The sequence below is a fragment of the Solea senegalensis genome, linkage group LG4 (assembly GCF_019176455.1).
Source record: "Solea senegalensis isolate Sse05_10M linkage group LG4, IFAPA_SoseM_1, whole genome shotgun sequence".
Taxonomy (NCBI): Eukaryota; Metazoa; Chordata; class Actinopteri; order Pleuronectiformes; family Soleidae; genus Solea; species Solea senegalensis.
The window spans coordinates 10,376,764-10,397,766 of record NC_058024.1 but is presented as its reverse complement, the minus strand read 5'-3'; the positions used below and the strand labels follow the sequence as shown (position 1 = coordinate 10,397,766).

General features: G+C 39.9%; 2 protein-coding genes across 4 annotated transcripts; both read left to right on the top strand.

Annotated features, from left to right (window-relative positions):
• Positions 1–206: 206 nt before the first annotated feature.
• On the top strand, positions 207–15,724 carry zgc:123305. Of its 3 annotated transcripts, none has more exons than XM_044024359.1 (20): positions 207–263; positions 4,487–4,687; positions 4,783–4,878; positions 5,316–5,563; positions 5,856–5,948; positions 6,134–6,245; positions 6,388–7,069; positions 7,161–7,254; positions 8,543–8,730; positions 9,645–9,738; positions 9,841–9,910; positions 10,012–10,092; positions 10,225–10,283; positions 11,163–11,313; positions 11,415–11,563; positions 11,721–11,807; positions 12,109–12,261; positions 12,698–12,812; positions 13,067–13,167; positions 13,713–15,724. In XM_044024359.1, the coding sequence occupies exons 2-20, from the start codon at positions 4,496–4,498 to the stop codon at positions 13,861–13,863; spliced, it is 2,916 nt and encodes a 971-aa protein (XP_043880294.1). In that variant the 5' UTR covers positions 207–263; positions 4,487–4,495; the 3' UTR covers positions 13,864–15,724. The 3 variants fall into 3 exon arrangements, with proteins under 3 accessions (XP_043880294.1, XP_043880293.1, XP_043880295.1); XM_044024358.1 differs by lacking the exon at positions 207–263 and adding an exon at positions 2,742–3,331; XM_044024360.1 differs by lacking the exon at positions 207–263 and adding an exon at positions 4,322–4,343.
• Positions 15,725–16,901: 1,177 nt separating this feature from the next.
• trim107 (tripartite motif containing 107) lies at positions 16,902–20,500 on the top strand. Its single transcript, XM_044023230.1, has 2 exons — positions 16,902–17,019; positions 18,467–20,500. The coding sequence occupies exon 2, from the start codon at positions 18,478–18,480 to the stop codon at positions 19,927–19,929; it is 1,452 nt and encodes a 483-aa protein (XP_043879165.1). The 5' UTR covers positions 16,902–17,019; positions 18,467–18,477; the 3' UTR covers positions 19,930–20,500.
• Positions 20,501–21,003: the final 503 nt, after the last annotated feature.

Genomic DNA, 21,003 nt, shown 5'->3' with positions numbered 1-21,003 from the left:
GGTTTTATTTGAAAGCGAGAGGTTCTTTTCTCAAGAACCAATCGAAACATGTAATTCTGTTTTGCTGTGACAGAGAATTTCATCGCCTATAAGTCATTTTACAGCTTCCTCAAACGCTTTGTTTACAAATCATAAATGGAGGCGGGTCATTTTGTTCTTCAGCTTTCTCATTGGCTGTTAGAAGTGATTGACGGGTGATCCGCGCACGCGCAATAAACTAGGAAGCGTCCATTGATGTCAGTGAGGAAAGGGCAGCTGTAAAGGTAAGCTACTCTCCACATTCCGTCTTTATCACAGAAATATAATTAAAAACAACATAACCTGTGTGTCTAGTGTTCTGTTGTGTTGAAACGTGGCTTGAAGTTATGTTGCTTCAGTAAATATGTGAGTGTATTTTTCATCTAACTTAAAAACAACATGTTCAGTCAAGTCGCAGAGATGTGTTCAACTCAAACAAAGCTACGTCCGAACCGATGACGTTGGAAACAGTGAAGAGCAACATGTCGGTTTGATTTTTTTTATATATATACAATTATGTATATATTTGTAGTTTTAGCGATTTTTAGTGGTGATAAAACACATGTTGTTATGTGTCGCTACTTTTCCGTGACTTACTAAGATACGTGTTATTCGTGAAACATGAGAACCATGGGCGGAACTTAGTTCACGAGTTTGCCTTAAATCCTTACGTGAATGAGCTAAATACACGTCCACACACGGATAGCTAACACTGGACAGACAGACAGACGGACAGATGGGTAGAATTCAAACAACGCTTTATTTGTAATGCAAACAAATCATTAATGCATTACCATTGACATTTATAAAATATACTGTAAAAAGTGACAAAAGTCTAAATTATGAAATAAAAGTCTTCAACTATGAGATAAAAGTCAAAAGACAATTTAATTTAACTTTGACATTTATAAAATAAAATGTAAATAGTAAAAATGACAGAAGTCTAAATTATGAAATAAAAGTCTTTCAATTAGGAGAATACAATTAAATTATGCGATAAGATAAATAGTGTGCTGAAGAACTATGAATTTACAATTATGGAGAGAAGCGTTACACCTCTTTGTGCACAGCCTGCTGAAAATTATAATTAATGTTAGAAGAAGGAGATGAAGACTTAAGTCCAGGGGAGGGAGAATGAAGGAGAACTTTGAACTGATTGAGGACTAAGGGCTGTGAGAAGTTAGAGCTGGGGAGGGCAACAATGCAAACCAAAGATTAGACGATGAAAGGATTAAAGGAAAGCATCATAGGCGACAGGTTGAAGAAGATGAGGAAGGTGCGGGAACAAGAGTTACTCCTATAGCTGGTGTGAAGAGGACAATGAATGAGGTTGTGCAAAGGAAAGAAATGAAGGAAGCTCTCATGCAGCATTACAGAAGTCAACTGCTGTAAAACATCAGAGACAAAGGATTCCAAAGAATCCACTACGTTTATTTAAGCTTTATTCCTCAGGTAGGTCATTTGCTGTTGATCTGTAAAATAAATCCTGATCAATATCATGTACAGGGAAGAGGATGAGACTAAAATATGGCAATAATGCAACATCATGGATGCAAGCTGCTGTTAAATCCCACAGTACAAGAAGACAAAGATGAATCCTGGCATTGTAATCTTGGATCATGACTGGAAAACATTAGAATATTAAGGTTGTCAGCAGTCTTGAACAGCCGGAGACAAGCCAAATATAGCGTGTGTTACTTAATTTCTTTTAGCTGTGCATTGTTTATACTGAACTGGTCTTGGCCTTGAGTCAGTCTTGCTTTGTCTTGGTCCATAAAAGTCCTAGTCTCGTCTTGGTCTTGGGTGCTGTGGTCTTGATAACATTAATACCTGCCTTCACTAAAGTAGTTGTGTCTGTGTCTGGGACAAGCTTTGTTATGTAGTCGTAAAATATATGAACGCATAGGCTGTTTTTTCCAACTGTGTCTGAGAGATGTCTCCTTGGATGTAAAGTTCAGTAAAAGCCAAAACAACTTTCTCCATACTCAGACTCTTTAAACGAGAGGTCTCAAACTTATGGCTTGAGGGACGCATGAAGTCCCTGGTTAGATTTCTTGCAGCCCGCCACTTAAATGTGTGTTTTTTATTTGTAGATTATTCTGCATCATGAATATGTTTTTTTGTGGGGAACTGTATATTGTTCCATAACAAAGCAAACACTTTAATTTTGAGAGAATATCTTGATATAATTTTGAGGTCATAGTCATATCGCCCGACCTGAGGGTCATGTGGCCCCAAGGTCATTTGAGTTTTAGACCTCAGGTGTTTGCCAATGTCAGTGAAGTGTGGTGAACTTCTAGGCTGTCCATCTTGGAATTATAAACATTCACATTGTTGGAATAGACATTGAGGACAGTCATATGTTTATTCTCTACAGTTAATATCCACACCTTTCCTGTCTGTCATTTTCTTACACTGCCTTACATTTTCACGACCATTGTCTGCCCTAAGCTTTTGGTCTTTGTGCTTTCTCAAGGCAGCTGACTTGGCAGTTTAAAATTTTATTATGTAGCATTTAATATAAATACATAATTTATTGAGGAGTGAGTTCCTCCCAAGTTGGCAAGGCTGATGAAGGATTTTCCGGTGTTGACAGAGCGTGAAGCTGAAGAATCCCTTCATATCTGAGGGCCCAGAGAGCTGTGGTCAAGCCCAGAAAGAGAGCGGTCGATCAGTGTGTGTGTGTGTGTGTGTGTGTGTGTGTGTGTATTTTGTGCTGCCAAATGTGTTTGAATAGCCTGTCCAAGCCTTTCAGAAACTGCTGGTCTGGCTGTCATGTGCAGTGCAAGTGGGGAAGTATGAATTCGGTGTGACAGGCTGGTGTGTGTGAATAGTGTGCACTTGTCAAATTGTGTGAAATAGAGGAAGCATTAGCGTGTGACTGAATATACTGGGACTCTCTCATAGATTGTTATATTTTGCATCCTAGCTCAGGACAGAGAGGACTAGAGTGCTGTCATCTCTGAGAATCACTGGTTTTATTTAGCCTTAACAGCAAGAAGAATAATCAACAAAGCAACACTAGGGTTTTTTGGGGCCAAAGCTGAGTAAATATGGCCTTACAGCCACACACAGTTGTGTGAGAAAGTGTTTGTGTGGGAGAGGTTAAGTAGCAGACCTGTGAGAAGCAGCCGAGCATGATGGGAAATGGAGCTGACAGGTTCCTGTGGTGGAAATGGAGGTAAAGTTTGTTGAGACTGTTCCTCCTGAGATCCTGTGCTGGAAAAAACCTTTGTAGTGGTGACCTATGGCAGAAGAGAGGTCAAGGGAGCACAACCCGGAGAGTAGGGGACACCTGCATCCTTCTCTGTGGGTAAGACATGAGACTGATGATGAAACAGGTCTTGTTGTTGTTCAGTTGTGTCGAACATCACAGTTGGGTGTTTTTATTTGCTGCATTCGAGGAAGAAATTGAAGGTTTACGCCGTTGTTTTGTTGCAGAAACAAAACATTTGTACCAGAAGTTCAAAGTGTTAGAATTAGTGACATCTAATTGTGAGACGGCATATTGTTAAAAATCCAGTCCGCTCACCCCTCCAATTCCCAAGTGCCTCAGGGAACTATGGTAGTCTTCGCATAATAAAGAAAATGTCTGCTTCTTCTTTTCCTGTGAGATTGAATGAAGAAATAATGGTATTCTTCTTCATTTGCGTCGTAAGGTTCCGCTTTGAAACACATAACATATAGTGTGGTTTGTCTTGTACATGTAAAAAGCTTATTCTAATGCTATGGAAAGAATCAAATTTCAGATATTACACTTACACAAACATTATATTCAATTTCTGCCAATAAACCCTCCTAAATGTTGCACACTTGACCATGAGAATAGTATGAAGAGGCCATGGTTGCACTGTTCAGGTTCACCAGGTGGTTATGTAGGGTAACACACTCATCTGATGGGTGAACCATGTTGATGCAGGCTCAAACTATGTGATGTCTTTTGTTGGCCTTTGTCAAGTTTGTCTTGTTGACATACTTGTTGACCATTCTGTTTAACTTCTTTACAGCGTGTTGTCAGATGAGTCATATTTGAAGTCTCTGCGGGGTGAAAACTCCACCCTGTAAACATTTTCACATAGTCATCTTGACTGGCCAGATTAATGGCTTCAATCGTCTTTCCTTTTGTCTGTGACAAACCTCTAAAGTGCCCGTATTAGAGCTCACCTTCCCTCACAGCTGCGGCCCATAAGTCCATTTGCATTGTTAAGATCAGATTCTAAAGGTCAGTTTTGTGTTGTCAAAACATTAGAAGCAGCTCATTTTGCAGTCAGTGGCACATCCTCCTTCCTTTTCAGTGGAAAAGTTTCTTTGGCTTAAATCTTGTGGTATGTAAGGTCCACTGACCACTTTAAATTGATTATTGTTGAGTGGGTGCTGAAAATCTAACGGCAGTCTACGTTAAGCACTTTTTTCTTTCTGTGTCATGGCTCATTGCTCTCACTTCTTGTTTTTGTTTGTTTATTTTTAGTCCCAAACCATGAATATTGTGGGCCAGTTAGCAGAGACGGTGTTTGTGACGGTAAAGGAGCTGTACCGTGGTCTTAACCCCGCCACTCTCACCGGAGGGATCGATGTCATTGTGGTCCGTCAGCCTGATGGAACGTTCCAGTGTTCCCCCTTTCATGTCCGCTTCGGAAAGCTTGGTGTGCTGCGCTCTAAGGAGAAAATTGTGAGTTTCTCTCTGTACTTTGATTCTTTTTAAGTCCGTTATTCATTACCTGTAACTTCATGTAGTTTTTAAATTCATCACTGTGTCTTTTGCAGGTGGACATTGAAATAAATGGAGAGGCGGTTGACCTCCATATGAAGCTGGGGGACAATGGAGAAGCTTTTTTTGTGGAGGAAAATGATAATATGGAGGTAAGACAGCCCAGATTATTGTAGTGCATAACATTGTAATGAGTTCGCACAATGATGATTAAGTCTGTCAGCTCCACACACCCCCTGTGTGTTTGTCAGCATAGTGGTGTTTAGATCTTGTGTTGTCTGGTGACATACAGGAAGTGATTCATTTTATGTGGAGTCAAATCAAGGCAAACCCAAGTACCCAAAAAAATGTTTCGGAAGTAAATTATTCTGCTCACAAAAATGTTTGACAAGGAAAACACTTCTTGTCCCTGTCCACCCTGTGCTGCTGTTGTATACACACAAACATTGTAACAAATAATGTTACAGTGTTTCTGTTCAAGCACCAAACAGAGGCAGAATCAACAGAAATGATCAAAAGTTATACACTATTGCTTTTAAGCTTCGAAAATTTGCACTCAATATTCTTTTCCTCTCTTAACCTCTTTCAGTCCCAGGTCCCACCCCACCTGTGCACCTCCCCAATTCCACGTGAGATCTCCGAGGAGATGGAGGAGAGTCCTGAGGGATCTTCTGTCTCTGGCGCACGGCGGAAGAAACGCCGTCGCAAGCGCATGCGCTCAGATACTCACCTGAGAGAAGACCATTCTTCATCGGATGAGAGAGAAAGAGACAAGGAGTGGGAGAGAGAAAGTGAAAGTTCTGCTCAGGAGGATGTTGTCTCACCATTACAAGTCAGGTCAGTGGATTCTTTTCTTATTGAATTGTGCTCTTAGCTTTGGTACAGTAGTAGTGTCTTTGCTAACTGCAGTTGCTAACTGGATCGTTGCTAAATAGTTTAAGTGCATTGCTTTGAGGTTAATAAACATTTATAACTTTAACTCTTCTGTATATATAATTCACTTCTAGACCCTTCAGTCACTGTTAAATTCTATGATGTTGTCAGTCAGTGGCATTGACAGTGTGAGCAAACTTTCACAGAGTGTCACTGTGTACAGTAGTTAAACATTTCTCTTGTGTTCGTGTCAAAGTAAATCAGTGTATTACTCACTGTCCGAGGAGCCAAGTGAGGAGCTCAGAGACACTCACCCTCACTCAGATGGAGAACCTTTACCCTTGGAAAGGTGAGGAAGGTTTTTCTTCTCTCTTTATTGCAGTTGAATGAATGTTTGTTTTGAGCAGTTTCACTGCAGGCAGTTAAACTTTAAAAAGTTGTGATTGTTGTGTTGACATAACCTCACCGATTTATTCTCCTGTCTCCTGTCCATACATGAATCAATATGTTTATTTGTGTCTTTGTCCTTCCCAGCAATGTGTTTCTCAGTCGTCCTTCCTCTCCAAAGAGCGACTCAGAGCTCCTGCATAGACCTGAAGAATCCTCAGGGCCTCAGATACAGTGGAACTGGGGAGGTTTTCCTACGGTATGGCAAGAAACACACACACATTCAAACTCAAAACAAGTTTATAATGTGCTTTCCTGGCCTATGTGTGCTATGAATTATGCTGTAGATATGAGGTTGTTACACTGACATGCTGCCTCACAGTGCTCTCTCTGCTCCCCAGCTGCGTCAATCAGAAAAGTCATCGATCGAGTTAGAGAGTATCTCACCTGCTGGGAATTCTCATTTTCGCACCATTGAGAGACAGGACTCGTTTGACATGGGTTTGGAGCCTGTGATTAGCTGTGGCAGAGTGAGCAGCGTAACAGTGGTCAGACCACAACCCAGGACTCAATCTGTAAATGTATTTAGCCATGCCATGCAAACCATTAACTTATCCAATGAAACATACCCGCACATTCCACATTCTGCCTCCAACATGGACTCGAGAGAAACACTAGAATACACAGTAGGGGAAGAGGAGAAAATACACTCATCTGATTGTCTAACTAATGGCACTGATCCTATTGATGGCAAAGGAGGCACAGTCAGTGTTAGCACTCTTAGTATAGTTACAGAATCATCAAATCTACAGCAGCAGGGCCCTTCATTGGAGCAAAGTGAACAGGGTTTGACCAATAGTGCCCCGGTCAGTGAGGGGGACAGTGGGATAGATCCCTGCATTGAGGCACGTGAAGAAGACAGTCAACCTGGAGTAATGGAGGGGTCAAATGGAATCACACTGACCAATAAGACTGCACTAAAAGATGAAGCGGTGAAAGGCGGAGATGGCTCTACCGCTGTCGAGCTGTTAACTGACACTTCTGTGGCGTCTTCCAAAGCGGAGCAACAGTGCCAGAAGAAAGGTTATAGCTTTTTATCATTTTAGATGGAGAAAAAAAAATCATATTGTTAGATAATGTTCACCAACTGTTTTTGTGTGTCCTTCTGCTGTAGGTAAATTGAAGCACCATCTCGGACCAACAGACATTTACTTGGATGACCTGACCTCGCTGAACCCAGAAGTGGCTGCGCTCTACTTCCCAAAAAGGTGAGAAGACACGTGAGGAGAAACTTGAAACCATACGCTGAAGACGAATGAAAATGTGTGTGACCTTTTAGGCCCTGTTGTATCTGTCATGAGAGACCTGATCAAGACACTTTACCCACAACACAGACACCCACAAAAGATTTCTTGCACACAGACAACACGTCTGTGTGCAGTTGGGAGGAGCTGAGCAAATGAAAGCACCACTCACGCTGCTGTAACATGAAATACAATTTCAGCCATTAAAAAATAGAGAAATGTATTTATCTATGTTAATGCTGTGGCAGTGGTTACAAATGCATTAATGTATGGGTCATACAGTGAAACTGCAGCTCTTCAGAGTACATCGGCTAAGAAAATGGTCTCCGTCCTCACAGGAGAGGTTGTGCTCATGCATGCTCAGGAATTCGTCCTCAAACCACCTCATTGTGGGTTTTGTGATTGTATCTGAGGATGTCTTTGTGATGCACTGGGTGCATTGAAACCTGTACTTGTACTGTGTTAATACCAAGCCTGAACAAGGTTTCTGTAAGTGTCTTGACCATTTCCTTTTGAAATAGCCCAGTAACTAGAGAACAGCCAGTACGATGTTAAGTGTTGGTGTAACACTGGTTAAAATCACTGGATGAAGTATGAAACCAAAAACCATACAAAAAACCCTAATAGCATATACTTACTTACCATGTACAGACTGTAAAATAGTAAACAAAAAGCACCAACATCATTTTACATGTTGTGACACAAGTGACACAAGGAACTTTATGTTTTCTAAAAAGGGCTGGTTATGGTCAGCACAAATGTGATGTTAGCTGCTTAGTAGTTAAAAAAAAGACTTCATTAGACTGATATCGGTATCAGTAGACTGATATCGGTATCAGTAGATATCCAAGGTTGTGATATTGGTGTCAATATCAGACACAAAAATGCAGTATTGAGTTATTCCTACCAGTAATTGTCCTTTAGTTTCTGTTAAATGATTATTCACTCACAACTAGGTGTTGCTCAATACCACCTTTTCATGTCCGATACTGATATCAGTATGATACAATCCCACTTTTTCCCAAAATCACACTTGATTTTTGGCTTCTTTTTCGTCCTTTTTTTATCTTAAATCAAGCCTACACAGCTGAAATGAGCACTGCAGCGTCACATGACATTGGTGGCATTGATGTCTTTTTACAGTCCGTGATAAGTGACCTGTGGCACACAGATAATAAACATCACATTGGCTCATCCTCACTCACAACTGAGAATCATTACAATAAAATACACTTGTCCTGTGTCCCTGCAGTGAGATGGAGGGAGCGTCTCATCATGGAGCAGAACAGGGCTCGTGCTCAGGAAGTCAGTCACCTAATTCAGTGGTCAGCGGGGCCATAGACAGCGGCACAGAATACCTGTCAGACTCCGCCTCCTACAACATGGACGTCAGCATGTCCCTCTGCGGACAAGAGGGCGACACCAGCCAGATAACCAAAGGTGAATGTGCTTTTTGAAAGTGCTACTACATGGGGAGTTACAATATATCAATCACAATAGACGGGACCATTTACAATATTATAGCACCATCAATATTTCAGTATTTTCAGGCTGTCACTGTTAAACACTGTGCCAGCAGGGGGAGCCTGCATCTTTTCAGTCATGTCAGGATATCATGACTTCAAATTGTTTTAATTAAGATTCTTTTGTTTTGTTTCTTGAATGTGTGATTTAAAACATTTTTTTTGAAAGTTTAATATGAACACCTAAGCCTCAAAATGCCCATATGGACTATTTTGCTTATTTTAACCATAAAAGGGCCAGAAAGTGTCCTGTAAGTAAGTGCTTTTGCCCAGTATTCAAGAATAACTTTCAATATATGGAAGTTATTACAATTTACTGCATGTTAAAATAGTGGATTAACCAATTTAAGTGAAGAAAAAACATAGATTTTGCATGTTAAATTTAACAGTATAACACATATTTAAAATAGCATTTGTTTGAGTCTTTGTCAGGCCAAAAAATGGAACAAAGACAAAGTGACAAAGACACTGATTCGCCGGCTTCCTGCAACAGTGCAAGTGAAATACCGCAATAACCACAGGTTGACTTTGACTGGCAACGTCTCAGCTTTCAGAAACAGTTTTTCCGATGGCACAAACCGTCACGTAATTACAGTAATGCAAAGTCAGTCAAACGTGTCATCTGCAATACGCTTGTTAAAGGATGAATTTAATTATCCTGTTTGTTTGAAAATATGATGGTAGATTTTGGATTGAAGAGTCCACCCATTTTTGTCTAGAAGTCTAAAAAAGACACTGCTTTAGCCTCAGTGAACTTTTACATAATAATTGTGATGTGAAAATTTCATATCGTTCATATCATTCACCGTGTTACTTTTGTGCTGACTGCAGAAAAGTTTTTGGAGCACATTGTGACCTACCAGGAATTTGCCATCAATCCAGGGATCATTGACGATCCAAGTCTTGTCATCTGCATCAACAACAAGTGAGATTAAAAAAGAAAGTAATAGAATAGAATCAATTTAAAAAATCTGATGGTGTGACTCATGTCCATGACTGATCACCAGCTTGATTTCATCTCTCACAGCTACTACAACTGGGCAGTGGCTGCTCCAATACTTTTGTCGATGACAACTTTCCAGAAAAACTTACCCAAGGTATTTTATTATTACTAAACTAGACTGCAATTAAGTGTAGTTATTATTACTGTATTATTAATTTCTCTCTCTATCTGTGTGTGTGTGTGTGTGTGACATAGAGTTCAATAGAGCAGCTGGTGAAGGACAAGATGCCGAAGAAGTCTGGGCGCTGGTGGTTCTCCTGGAGAAGAAGAGACATGGTTGTTTATAATTTTACATTATGATGTTGCAGTAGCACAATAGAAATGATATGGAAGCAGTTAATGGATTCGTTGTTAAGCATTTGGTCTGTTTGTAAAAGCCACAATTACCACTTTTGTTTGGTTTTTCAGCAAAAAAGCTCAAAGGAAGAACAGGAGGATCAGCTGGTCAGTGCTTCTTCCACTGTGAAGTAAGTAAAACATTATCAAACATAATTTAATGAACCTCATAAACCTGTGTCCTGCTGCTGCTCCACAGCCTTCTCAGCCTTCTCAGCCTTCTAACCTTCAGTCCAGTTTACTATATTTATCTTTATTTATTTGGTTGATATAACGCATTGAAATGAACACGTCCAAGAGACGTTCCCCACCAAAGTAGATAATTAAAAAGCGGAGTTTTTTCCTTTTTCTGTTCGTTTTATCCAGCTGCTTTGTAAGGACTTGAATCCATGTTTGTCTCAACTCTTTTCTATTTTCCAGAGTTCTTGCTCTCTAATCGTTGTATGTTCACATAATTATCTGGTTAATTTGTTAGAAGATGGATTGTTTGTGGAGCTGAACATGCCTCATGTTGGCACTCTGGCATTAAAACCAATTAATCAGGATTCAATTATGCATATTCTTTTTGTTTGTTTTGTGTCATCTCATCATGTAGTTTATCTTTATAACTCTAGGGGACACCAAAGCTTCACCCATATATATATATGTGTATATATATATATGTATATATATATATATATGTATATATATATACATATATATATATTTGTTGCAACAAGGACAAACTATAAACTATAACTGTGTCAGTATCAGTCATGTGAAAGCTTAAGACACCTGAAGGTCAATATGTTATAGTAAAGTATTTTTACTTTCATGTGCAGATGGATAATTCCAAAAATATCCTTTTTTTGGTGTATTTTTGTGGCAGCGTTACAGCACCACATACAAGCCTGGCACAACATACCACAGCGTTGAGAGTCATTTTTGGGCTCCTTGTGTATGAAGACATTTCTTGAAGTAATGTTGTGTTTACAAAAAACCGTGTAAAATAAAAATGTGTCTTTTTTTAGGGCAACGCTAGATGACATTGACAGTGACAAGGCAGCAGGGCTGGGAAAAAAGGCCACCATTCCTTCCAGCCAATCAACAGACACCATCAATGCCGCTCAGTGTTTCAGCCAGATTTACTGCAAATCACTACGTCTGACCTCTGCACAGATAGTAAGACATGCATTCACATATGCATCTACCGCACATCTATTTATTTTTTTTCTAATTTCTTAATGGTTTTATGTACTTATTCTTCCCTCTCCTGTTCCTAGGAGTACCTAAACCTGCGTGAGGGAGCCAACAAGGTGGTGTTCAGCGTGACCACACAATATCAGGGCACCTGTCGCTGTGAGGCTGCCATCTATCTGTGGAACTGGGACGACCGCATCATCATATCAGACATCGACGGGACCATCACTAAGTAATAATGAGTGTTTCCTCGTATGCTATTTTGTTCCAGAGTCAGACAGAGCAGTTTAAAGATTCCCTACTTATTGATAAAATACAGTGAAGGATGTTGTGTGAACTTTAATTATTATCATAGTGTTATAGTGGTCCTGACTCTCTTTCTCTTGCAGGTCTGATGCTCTGGGACATATTCTACCTCAGCTGGGAAAAGACTGGACACACAAAGGCATTGCCAAACTCTACCACAAAATCCACCAGTATGTAACTGAAAATCGTTGTTTTTCATAGGTTTTCTGTTGTGTTCTTCCTTTTACACTTTTGGTGCAAAGAATTTCACTCACATGACAGTGAAAACAGATAAAAAGCACCTCCAGCTGATTCTAAAGTTATTCTATCTGTGTGATCTGCATCACCACATTTCCTTCTTTGCCCTTTTTTTCTTACACCATTAGATTATTCTCACACACTGAACCTTCAGAGTGTACAGGCAGAACTGGAAAACACATTTAGCTATTTTGTTCACCTACATTTTAAGTGTTGTTGTCCCTTTTGTTGCAGAAATGGCTATAAATTTCTGTACTGCTCAGCGCGGGCTATAGGCATGGCTGCTATCACTAAGGACTACCTGCGGTGGGTCAATGAAGGAGGCACTGTCCTTCCTAAAGGGCCTGTACTGCTGGCTCCAAGCAGCCTCTTCTCAGCACTGCACAGGTAACTAGTATACACTACCATGGCTGTGTGTACTATTACTATATTATATTTTGTATATATATATATACATACACACACACACTAGATGGGTTAATGTTAAAGAGTGTCTTCACGGTTATTAACAAGGATTTTGCTAGTGCTGCTTTTCCACCATGTATCATTGACCTGAGGCAAGTGTTTCAGCTCTATATCATAAATATTCTGATCCATACTCCTAAAAACACATCATGTGACCAATCAGGTCATGCATGTATCTGTGCAAACAGGAAGTTGAGTCTCCCCTCACTAACAGAGTTGTGTGTATGCAGCCTGAAAATCTGAGTTCATACAGTAGTGGTGGACAAAGAAGACACATCGTGCTCAGCTAATGGACTGTATCTAACACACAACTGTGTCCGATAACACAAACAGCTTTTCACTGTTCTAACCTGTGCAGAGAGGTGATTGAAAAGAAGCCGGAGGTGTTTAAAATCGCTTGTCTCAGTGACATCAGAGACCTGTTCAACCCACAGCGACAACCCTTCTACGCAGCCTTTGGTAACAGGACAAATGTAAGTTCTTTTTTTTAGCTTTTGTGTCGAACTGCAATGTTTGGTGTTTTTGGCAATTCAAGCTCCCCCTTGTGACACTTCACAATATATCACTAGGATGGCATGTTGACGAGCTCCAATTACAATCTTCTACCGGTTTATCCTTTATCCTGACTTGCGTCAGATATTTTAATTGCTCTGTGTGATGATGTAGTGTATTTTGTGTTCATGTCAGGGCTCTAATCACTTTCTGAATGCACTGTTCATTGTTGCAGGATGCTTATGCCTATAAGGAGGTTGGTGTGCCCGACATCAGGATATTCACCGTTAACCCAAAGGGAGAACTCATCCAGGAGAAGAAAGTCATTAAGTCCTCGTAAGTGTGACAGAAGTTAGCTTTAAAAATGCATGTTTTTCCACATTTTTATTCTATTTCTATTTAGTCTGAAATCAACAAAACAATAAGTCACTGGAAGGTTGTGTAACCACCTGATGCCAATCTCAGCTGACATAGGGCGATAGGTGGGGTACACCCTGGACAGCTCGTCAGTCCATCACAGGGCCATATACAGAGACAAACAACCATTCACTCTCACACCCACACCTACGGTCAATTTAGAGTGTCCAATTTGCATGTTTTTGGACTGTGGGAGGAAACCGGAGAACCTGGTGAAAACCCACACACACACGGGGAGAACATGCAAACTGCATGCAGAAAGGCCCTTGTTCCGACCGGGTCTTCTTGCTGCATGATTTAAAGATAAGATTTGCTCTTGATCTCGAAAAAAAAAAACTGCTTCCATTTCAACATGGCTCTGCAATTGACTTTTATTTTATGCATTAGAATTAGGCATAAGCACTGTAAACCAACCTGTTAGCGCCTGTGTGTACTTTGAGTTAATGATTGTGTGTGTTTTGCAGGTACAGCCACCTCACTGAACTGGTGGAACACTTTTTCCCCATGTTCTCTGCCAAGGCCAGCACGTCCTTTGCGTTTGAGTTCCCTGAGTACAGCAGCTTCTCCTACTGGAAGCAGCCTCTGCCAGATCTGGACCTGGATGCACTTCTGTAGACACACACACACACACCCACATCAGTACATACTGTACTTTCACTATTTCCCCGCTCCCTCGTTTTGCCAGAAAGGCCTTTCAGTGGATGTCTGAATGTTGCCTTCGATAGAGCAGCCAACTGTGTATCCTGTGTTATGAGCCGCTGGATAAACTGGAACATGAACAGAGGCAAATAAAGTCACAATGCAAATGTTCTGCATTTAAAATATAACTGCATAAACCTTTAATGCATTCATCTCAGTGACCTTACACTGACTGTAACTGTTTACTTAATGAACATGACACCAATGGACAAACATGCCTTCAGACTGTTTCTTTAATATTATTGTTGGTACCACTGTCTTAGTCATTCTAAAATATACATATACAACTGCAGTGTGTAACTTTTAGATATACACAAATGTCCAATGCATTGCTCTATGCTGATGATGTCTTTTAAAGTTTTGTTTTCGGGTTGCCTGGCAACGTTCCCGCACTGCCGACAGCTGGAGGCAACGTAAACATTGCACTAGTAAAGCGAGACAGCTGCAAACAGGTTGGAGTCACAGGAAACTGAATTCTTAAGATGTTGCATCATTTCTGTTTACCAAAAGTAAACGGAGGCAGAATAATAACATTAACGTCAACAACAAAAAAAGTTACGCACTGTAGCTTTAACTGATGTATTGGCATTAAAACGCTAACACTGTCACACATTTCTGCTCATGGACCTAAATAATGTTTGCACAAACAAAGCAATTCTTTGGAGGGTGGGGGTGTTATTGATCCATACTTCCATAATAATCTTTCAACATTATGTAAATGTAGTGTCCTAAGAAAGAACTACACTTCTGCTCCTTCTGAACTCTCTTCACAGCCTCACAACTAAATCTTTAGCATGACCATGGGCTCAGAGAGAGAGAGAAAGAGAGAGGGCAGGCGCTCTAATTGTTTCACTACATCTACTCTCTACAGGTCCTTTCCTGTGCTGCAACAACATAAACTGCCTGTGCTACAATGAAACCTCAAAAAAGTAAGAGTCACAAGTAGAGTTGTACAATATGGAGGGCGTCAGAGTTGAGTAGAGTGTTTATTTGTTCTCCAGCGATCCTGCCGACTGTTGCTTAACTTGATGCCTAAATTCCAAAAATCTTGCAAGTGCTATTGTGTGTTTTCTGTGACTGATCTGGAAAATGATCAGTGCCATAGTTAAGTCTAATCACCTGCAACAGATACAGTCAAACGTAGCAACCTATTGTCCTATTATTTTGTGGAGATGGTGCGTCTGTGTGTGTTCATGACAACAGAGAATGTATTTGAACTTGAGTTTTTATACCTGCATGTACCAAGTCACCAAATACTGTGTAAGAAATGTATTTAAAAATGGTCCGAGTTGTTTTAGCGTCCAGTTGTAATTGTGACCGACAGCTGCAGTTCAACCTCATGAGTGTTGAGCATTTTTGGTTTGTTTGTTTCATTTTAGCCTCAGGGGTGAAGAAAACACTTCACAGTAAAAATGACTGAGTGAGAGCTGGTTTTATAGTGTAATAGTAGAATTATCTTGATTCAGGACTGCGATTAAAAAAGTGGATCAGAGCACAGGGTGACATTTCCAAGTCTTCCTTTGAGTTTCAGCAGCGTTAAGTTTGAACATGTGTGTTCACTGCATAAAAGAGGAGGTCAAGGGTCAGCCTTACTGTGGGGACGAGTTGAATGTGGAATTGATCGTAGACTTTGGATGGGGATTTAAAAGTAATGATTTACTCTTTGTCACACTATGGCACAATTCTATTTATTATTTTTTTTCTGTATCTTCCACCGTTCATATGTGTTAAGACTTTAAATGTTACCTATGTTAAATATAAAAGATATTAAAACACACCAGTGTCTGTTTTTTACCTTGCAATTTTACATGTAGTTAGTTCTGTTCATGATTTCATTCATGTACATTCAGTGGCCACTTTATTAGGTACACAAGTGGTGCTGGTGTGCAAGGTTCGATGAGTTTTGCAGATATACATTGATGCACTGTTGTGAGTTACTGTTACCTTTTGATCATCTCGAACCATCAACAAGTCATTTTCCCCCAGAAAACTGCATTTCTCTAAACGCAGGAGATGGTTGAGTTTGAAAATCCCACTAGATAAGCAGCTGATGAGCAGCATGTCTAGCACCAACAACCATGCCATGCTCAAAGTCATCTTTATTTCACTATTCACATGCCCAAATGCATTAATGCTGCCTTCATGTGCCATCGGAAATTGTGTTAAATACGAGTTCCCAACGTGCACAATGCACTTGAACGCTCCATCGGGGTCGTGATTTCCAGTGGGAAATCAGAAGATAAAAAAAGACGAGTGGAGATGACCTTTGACATTTCATGATGGCAGAGAGTAAGACGAGATACGTCACGAATGGTAAATAATTCCTTTGTTGTTGATTGTGTACAGCATGTTCATGTTTTATCTAATTACACGTAACATGTTTTTTTAATAAATACAAAAAGATGCTGTTACTGTTTGGTTTTAGTACCAAGACACAGTTAAGGGTGAACCCTTTGCAGACTATTGCATAGTTCCCATGTCACAAATGGGAAGTATGTTTCCTATAGCACGTGAAGGCAGCATTAGTTAGCAGATTAGAAATTGAACAGGTGTAGCCAATAAAGTGGTATTGGAGTTTATCTTCCTGTATATGAGGTGCCGTTTGTAAAGCTGAAAATAACATCAACATTGTGCCACATTTAGGCTCAAACAATGTTTAAAAAGTGTTCTCAATTTTTTTTAACGTTAACTTTTCCACATTTACACCAGTATTTGTTAACTTATACATATATTTAATAGTTAAATCAAAATCTTAAATGTTACACCTAAATGTTTAAATCTTAATGTTCTGGGAGAAACTAAATATTTAGCCAATGTGCATATTTTTTTTAATGATTTGATGAAATAAAACTTTTTTTAAATGCAATTATTTAATCAGTTCTAAGGGGCGTCAGGCAAAAACCGTAGCGGATTCGAGTGGATTGGTGTTCAGGTGAGGTGTGTTGCACTCTGAGCTCCAGTGAGGTTGGTTTGTTTATGAGAGGCGTGATGAGTGTGCCCGTTAATCTCTGCGTCAGTGAACACAGGAAGAGTCAACACCAGTCAAACAATAGTCCTCTACTCTCACCGCTGGTAAGTCTTACATTTCGATCTCAGGAAACTACTGTATATCAAAGATCATACGATACTGTTAATACGCCTGTAACTCCATAAATATTCACGCAAAAAAATCAAAGCCACTTTAAATTGTAGCCAGGTCTCTCGAAGCAGTGACACGCCGAAGAAGCAAATGTGTTTGTTTTAATCAAACCGACAGAATAAAACGGAGATTCTCCTTTCCTTCACTGGGAAACGAAACTTAACTCGACACCGCGGTGACGAAGCAGAAATATCACTGAGCTACACTCAGACATCTTTCTTCAAACACGCGCAACTCTGTTGACTTTGCCATTACTGTATTTAAAACTACTAGTTTTACATGAGAACACATCCTGGTTTCAAACCTCGTGCTGGTAAACAGGTGCAAACTTTTGACGTGGGCGTGGCTACACAAGGGGGCCGGGCTATGTCGTCAAAATCGCAGAACCAGAACCAGAACCAGAGGGCAACACAAGATCTTATCGGGGAGGTGGCAGATAGGATTAAAACAACGTAATTTAACTGTACAACTCTAAATCATGCCAAGCTGCAAAAAAAGTTTCTGGTGCATTTGGCTATGCTCAACAGGAAGCCCGCCATTTTAGATTTTGTACATTTTCATTCTTTTATTTTTCTACTTCTAAACTCTGGTCCCAGATACAGATAGATGCAGATACAGCTATAGCTGCAGAGCTATATCTATAACTGCCCTGAGTATTTTAGTGCAGGTTAAAATGTAAGACCTGGAGATTATCTGATAAAGTGACATCTCCTTTGGTGACAGCACAAGTTTGAATCAGTTCAGGTATATTTCTTTTATGGCCTTATTTTACTATAATTCTTATTTTTACAAGACAGTAAGTATTTAGATCTACATTGAGAAACTGACAGAAAATTAACAAAATGACAGCAAGAGAATAAATTTTTTTCAGGGAAATTTCTGTTTTGTACACTGAAAAATGTCTTTTATCTTGTATACTTTTTTGTTTTTATGTTTTTTTATGCTCTCAACTCAAAACTAATTCCTCTTTTGTGGCAATTAAGGTTTCATTAATTAAATAAGGGACTTTTATATAGTTTTTCATGTAGTTGTTTGTGGTTTTAGTATATTTTAGTACATTTTCTTGAGATGTATGGAAATACAAAATGCTCAGTTGCTAACATGCTTCATAAATTTATTATATTCTCCGACAATGTAAAATGTTGAGCTTTCTGCACACGACTCTATGTACATGACACGTCTAAAATAATATAATCTTTCAATTAATCCCACAATGGGGAAATGTACAGTATAATTTGTCCTCAAGACACAGTTGTAATTAATAGTTATTAATCAAATTTATTAATCAAATTTAATCAATACTTTGTTTATTTTATTTTACCTGCTATGGCTCACCTCGTGCATCCTAAATAAAGTTGATTTGTCGATCTATTCTTCCAGCAAGTGACACCATGTCTGTGAGTGAGCCTGATGCATACCTTCCTAGAAGGATTCCTTCAGAAGCCCTGGAGTTGGAGCTCACTTGCCCTATCTGTCAGCAACTCTACTCTGACCCGGTTTCCCTTCCATGTGGTCATATCTACTGCTTTGCCTGCCTTCAGATCATGGGAGAAGGACTTGACCAACACAGCTGTCCTGAATGCCAGGCAGGATATCAGGGAACCACAAGCCTAGTGAAAAGCTTAAAAATGTGTAACATGGTAGAGGTCTACAAAGCCAATGATGGTAAAACCAGCTCCACTGCAAAGCCCCCTGATGTTAACACACAAACTGAATCTGAATCTGCAGAGCTTCCTATTTCTTTGGATCAAGAAGACAGCTGTGGCAAAGGTAAAATGGAAATGGAACAACCCAAATTCAGACTGGCATCTCAAATCACAGAGTTGAACCTAAAGTTGGAGATGGCAGAGGGTGTTCTGAAGAGAGACGAGGAACGGAAGTTGGAAGTTACCACTGCTAATGCTCAGCTGAGGGAGAAAGCATCCAAACTCCTCGAGCAAATCAAGGATTTGTCCCAGCGCTACAGCGAGCAGGTGATGCAAATGATTGAAGAAGAGTTAGATCCAGGTGAGGCTGCGATATTCATTCGGGTCAGTCAAACCTCCGAGCTGACTAAACAGCTGAGGCGGGCTATGCTCAGAGCAGAGTCCCTGTTGACTGAAGACGATGAGAGTGAATTTAATGACGAGCTTCGAAACCTTCAACCACACATTGTGGAGTTGATGGAGAAACCAGTGGGAGAGGTGGAAGACCATGTTGAATCAAAAGTCAACCCAGCTAGAGTCTGTCCCAAACTGGATAACATGAATGTTGAAATGAGGGAAAGACTTGGATGGATTCAGCGCTCTCTGCGAAACACCCTCAACCCCTCAGAGGTCACCTTTGATCCAGAAACAGCTCATCCCAACCTGATTCTCTCCGAGGACATGAAGACTGTGACGTTCAGCCCGACAAAACAGCCTTACCCATCCTCTCCTCATAGGTTCACCAGCTTCTTCCAGGTCCTCAGCACACAGAGCTTCTCAGAAGGAGATCATAGTTGGGAGGTAGAGCTCGAAGGCTCCCCGTGGATCATTGGCGTGTGCTACAGTGGGAAGCTGGAACGCAGCGGGCTGCCATCTGCTCTGGAGAGCAGCCGTGACTCTTGGTGTCTGATGTGGTTCAACAACCTGCTGACGGCCTTTGAGCAAAAACATGCTGTGCCGCTGAAGAGGACCACAGTGTCGTGCAGGCTCGAGATCAAGCTGAGCTTCAAGACACACAGGCTGAGCTTCTACAACATCAGCCCCATCAGTGGGAAGACGCACGTGTACACATTCAAGGCCAACCTGACTGAACCGGTACACCTCGCATACAGGATGTTGTCAGGGCACCCAAATGCACGTGTCACTGTTCATTCATAATCAAAACTATGCTTCTGCCAACTGTTGTGAACCTCTTAACAAATGTGCTGCATAGAAGAGCGATCAAATTCTCTTTAAAAAACATATTTGTATGTGAAGAATTTTAAGGTCCAGTGTTTATTGGCAGAAATTAAATAAACTAACCATAAGTATGTGTATATAACTATATAAGTGCTTTTAAATTAAAAGCATTTGGTACATTTACATTAGTACATTAGTACATTTTGTGCTTTGAAACGGAAGCTTATTCTCCAAAAGAAGTCTAACATCATTCCCCACCATGGTTGACACTTAGGGAAGGTAGACATTAGCAGGGGAGTCCTCCATTACAATCCATAGTCTCACTATTAGATGTCACTCATTCTTACACACTTAAAAATCTTTAGATGTGTCATAGAAGATAAAGGCACATTTCCTCCTTCCTCAGGCAACTTTGTTTCAAACTATTCTGATTTCACTCCCCTGTATATTCATTGTTTTGTGAAAATGATATGTCCATAAATATCGATGTCATAGTAATGCAATGCAAAAGGGATGAACATTGAAAATTAAAAAAAACAAAAAAAACAGATCTAAACTGAGTTTTGTTTATAATTTCTTCAGGCCAATAATGTTGTTACAAATCCCCTTGAATCCCAAGCTATATGCAGAGCATAAAGTTATATTTTGGTTTGGGCTTCACAAATAAGGACACACTTAGACAGGGAAATTGTCTATTTTGTGGAGGAGGAAATGGCTGGTAGTGGTCGACTGCAAGGCTACCGCTGGTTACATCTGCGTTCTGTTGCTATCTAATAAAAATAATAATTTAATTAAATCTTATAATTTTACTGCAAATAAATCATTAAAATTGAATTGTTTTAGTTCATGGACAAAACTAGACATTTGAGAACATTTTCAGGTGATCAACATTTTATGGACCAAACCCTAAATACATATAATTACAACTTTGGAAGATGATATTCTCATATTCATTGTCATTGACATTAAACAATATATATGTTTTTTTGAAAGTACTGTAAAACTAAAGAAATATAGGACATTTTGCAGCATTGCCACAGTCTGCCTCTCCTC

Excerpts from the sequence above, each read along its gene's own strand:
- zgc:123305 (XM_044024358.1), top strand. The coding sequence starts at position 3,266 with ATGGCAGAAGAGAGGTCAAGGGAGCACAACCCGGAGAGTAGGGGACAC. Across the intron at positions 4,879-5,315 it reads AGGAAAATGATAATATGGAG|TCCCAGGTCCCACCCCACCT; the intron begins GTAAGACAGCCC and ends AACCTCTTTCAG. Across the intron at positions 13,168-13,712 it reads AAGAAAGTCATTAAGTCCTC|GTACAGCCACCTCACTGAAC; the intron begins GTAAGTGTGACA and ends TGTGTTTTGCAG.
- trim107 (XM_044023230.1), top strand. The coding sequence starts at position 18,478 with ATGTCTGTGAGTGAGCCTGATGCATACCTTCCTAGAAGGATTCCTTCA.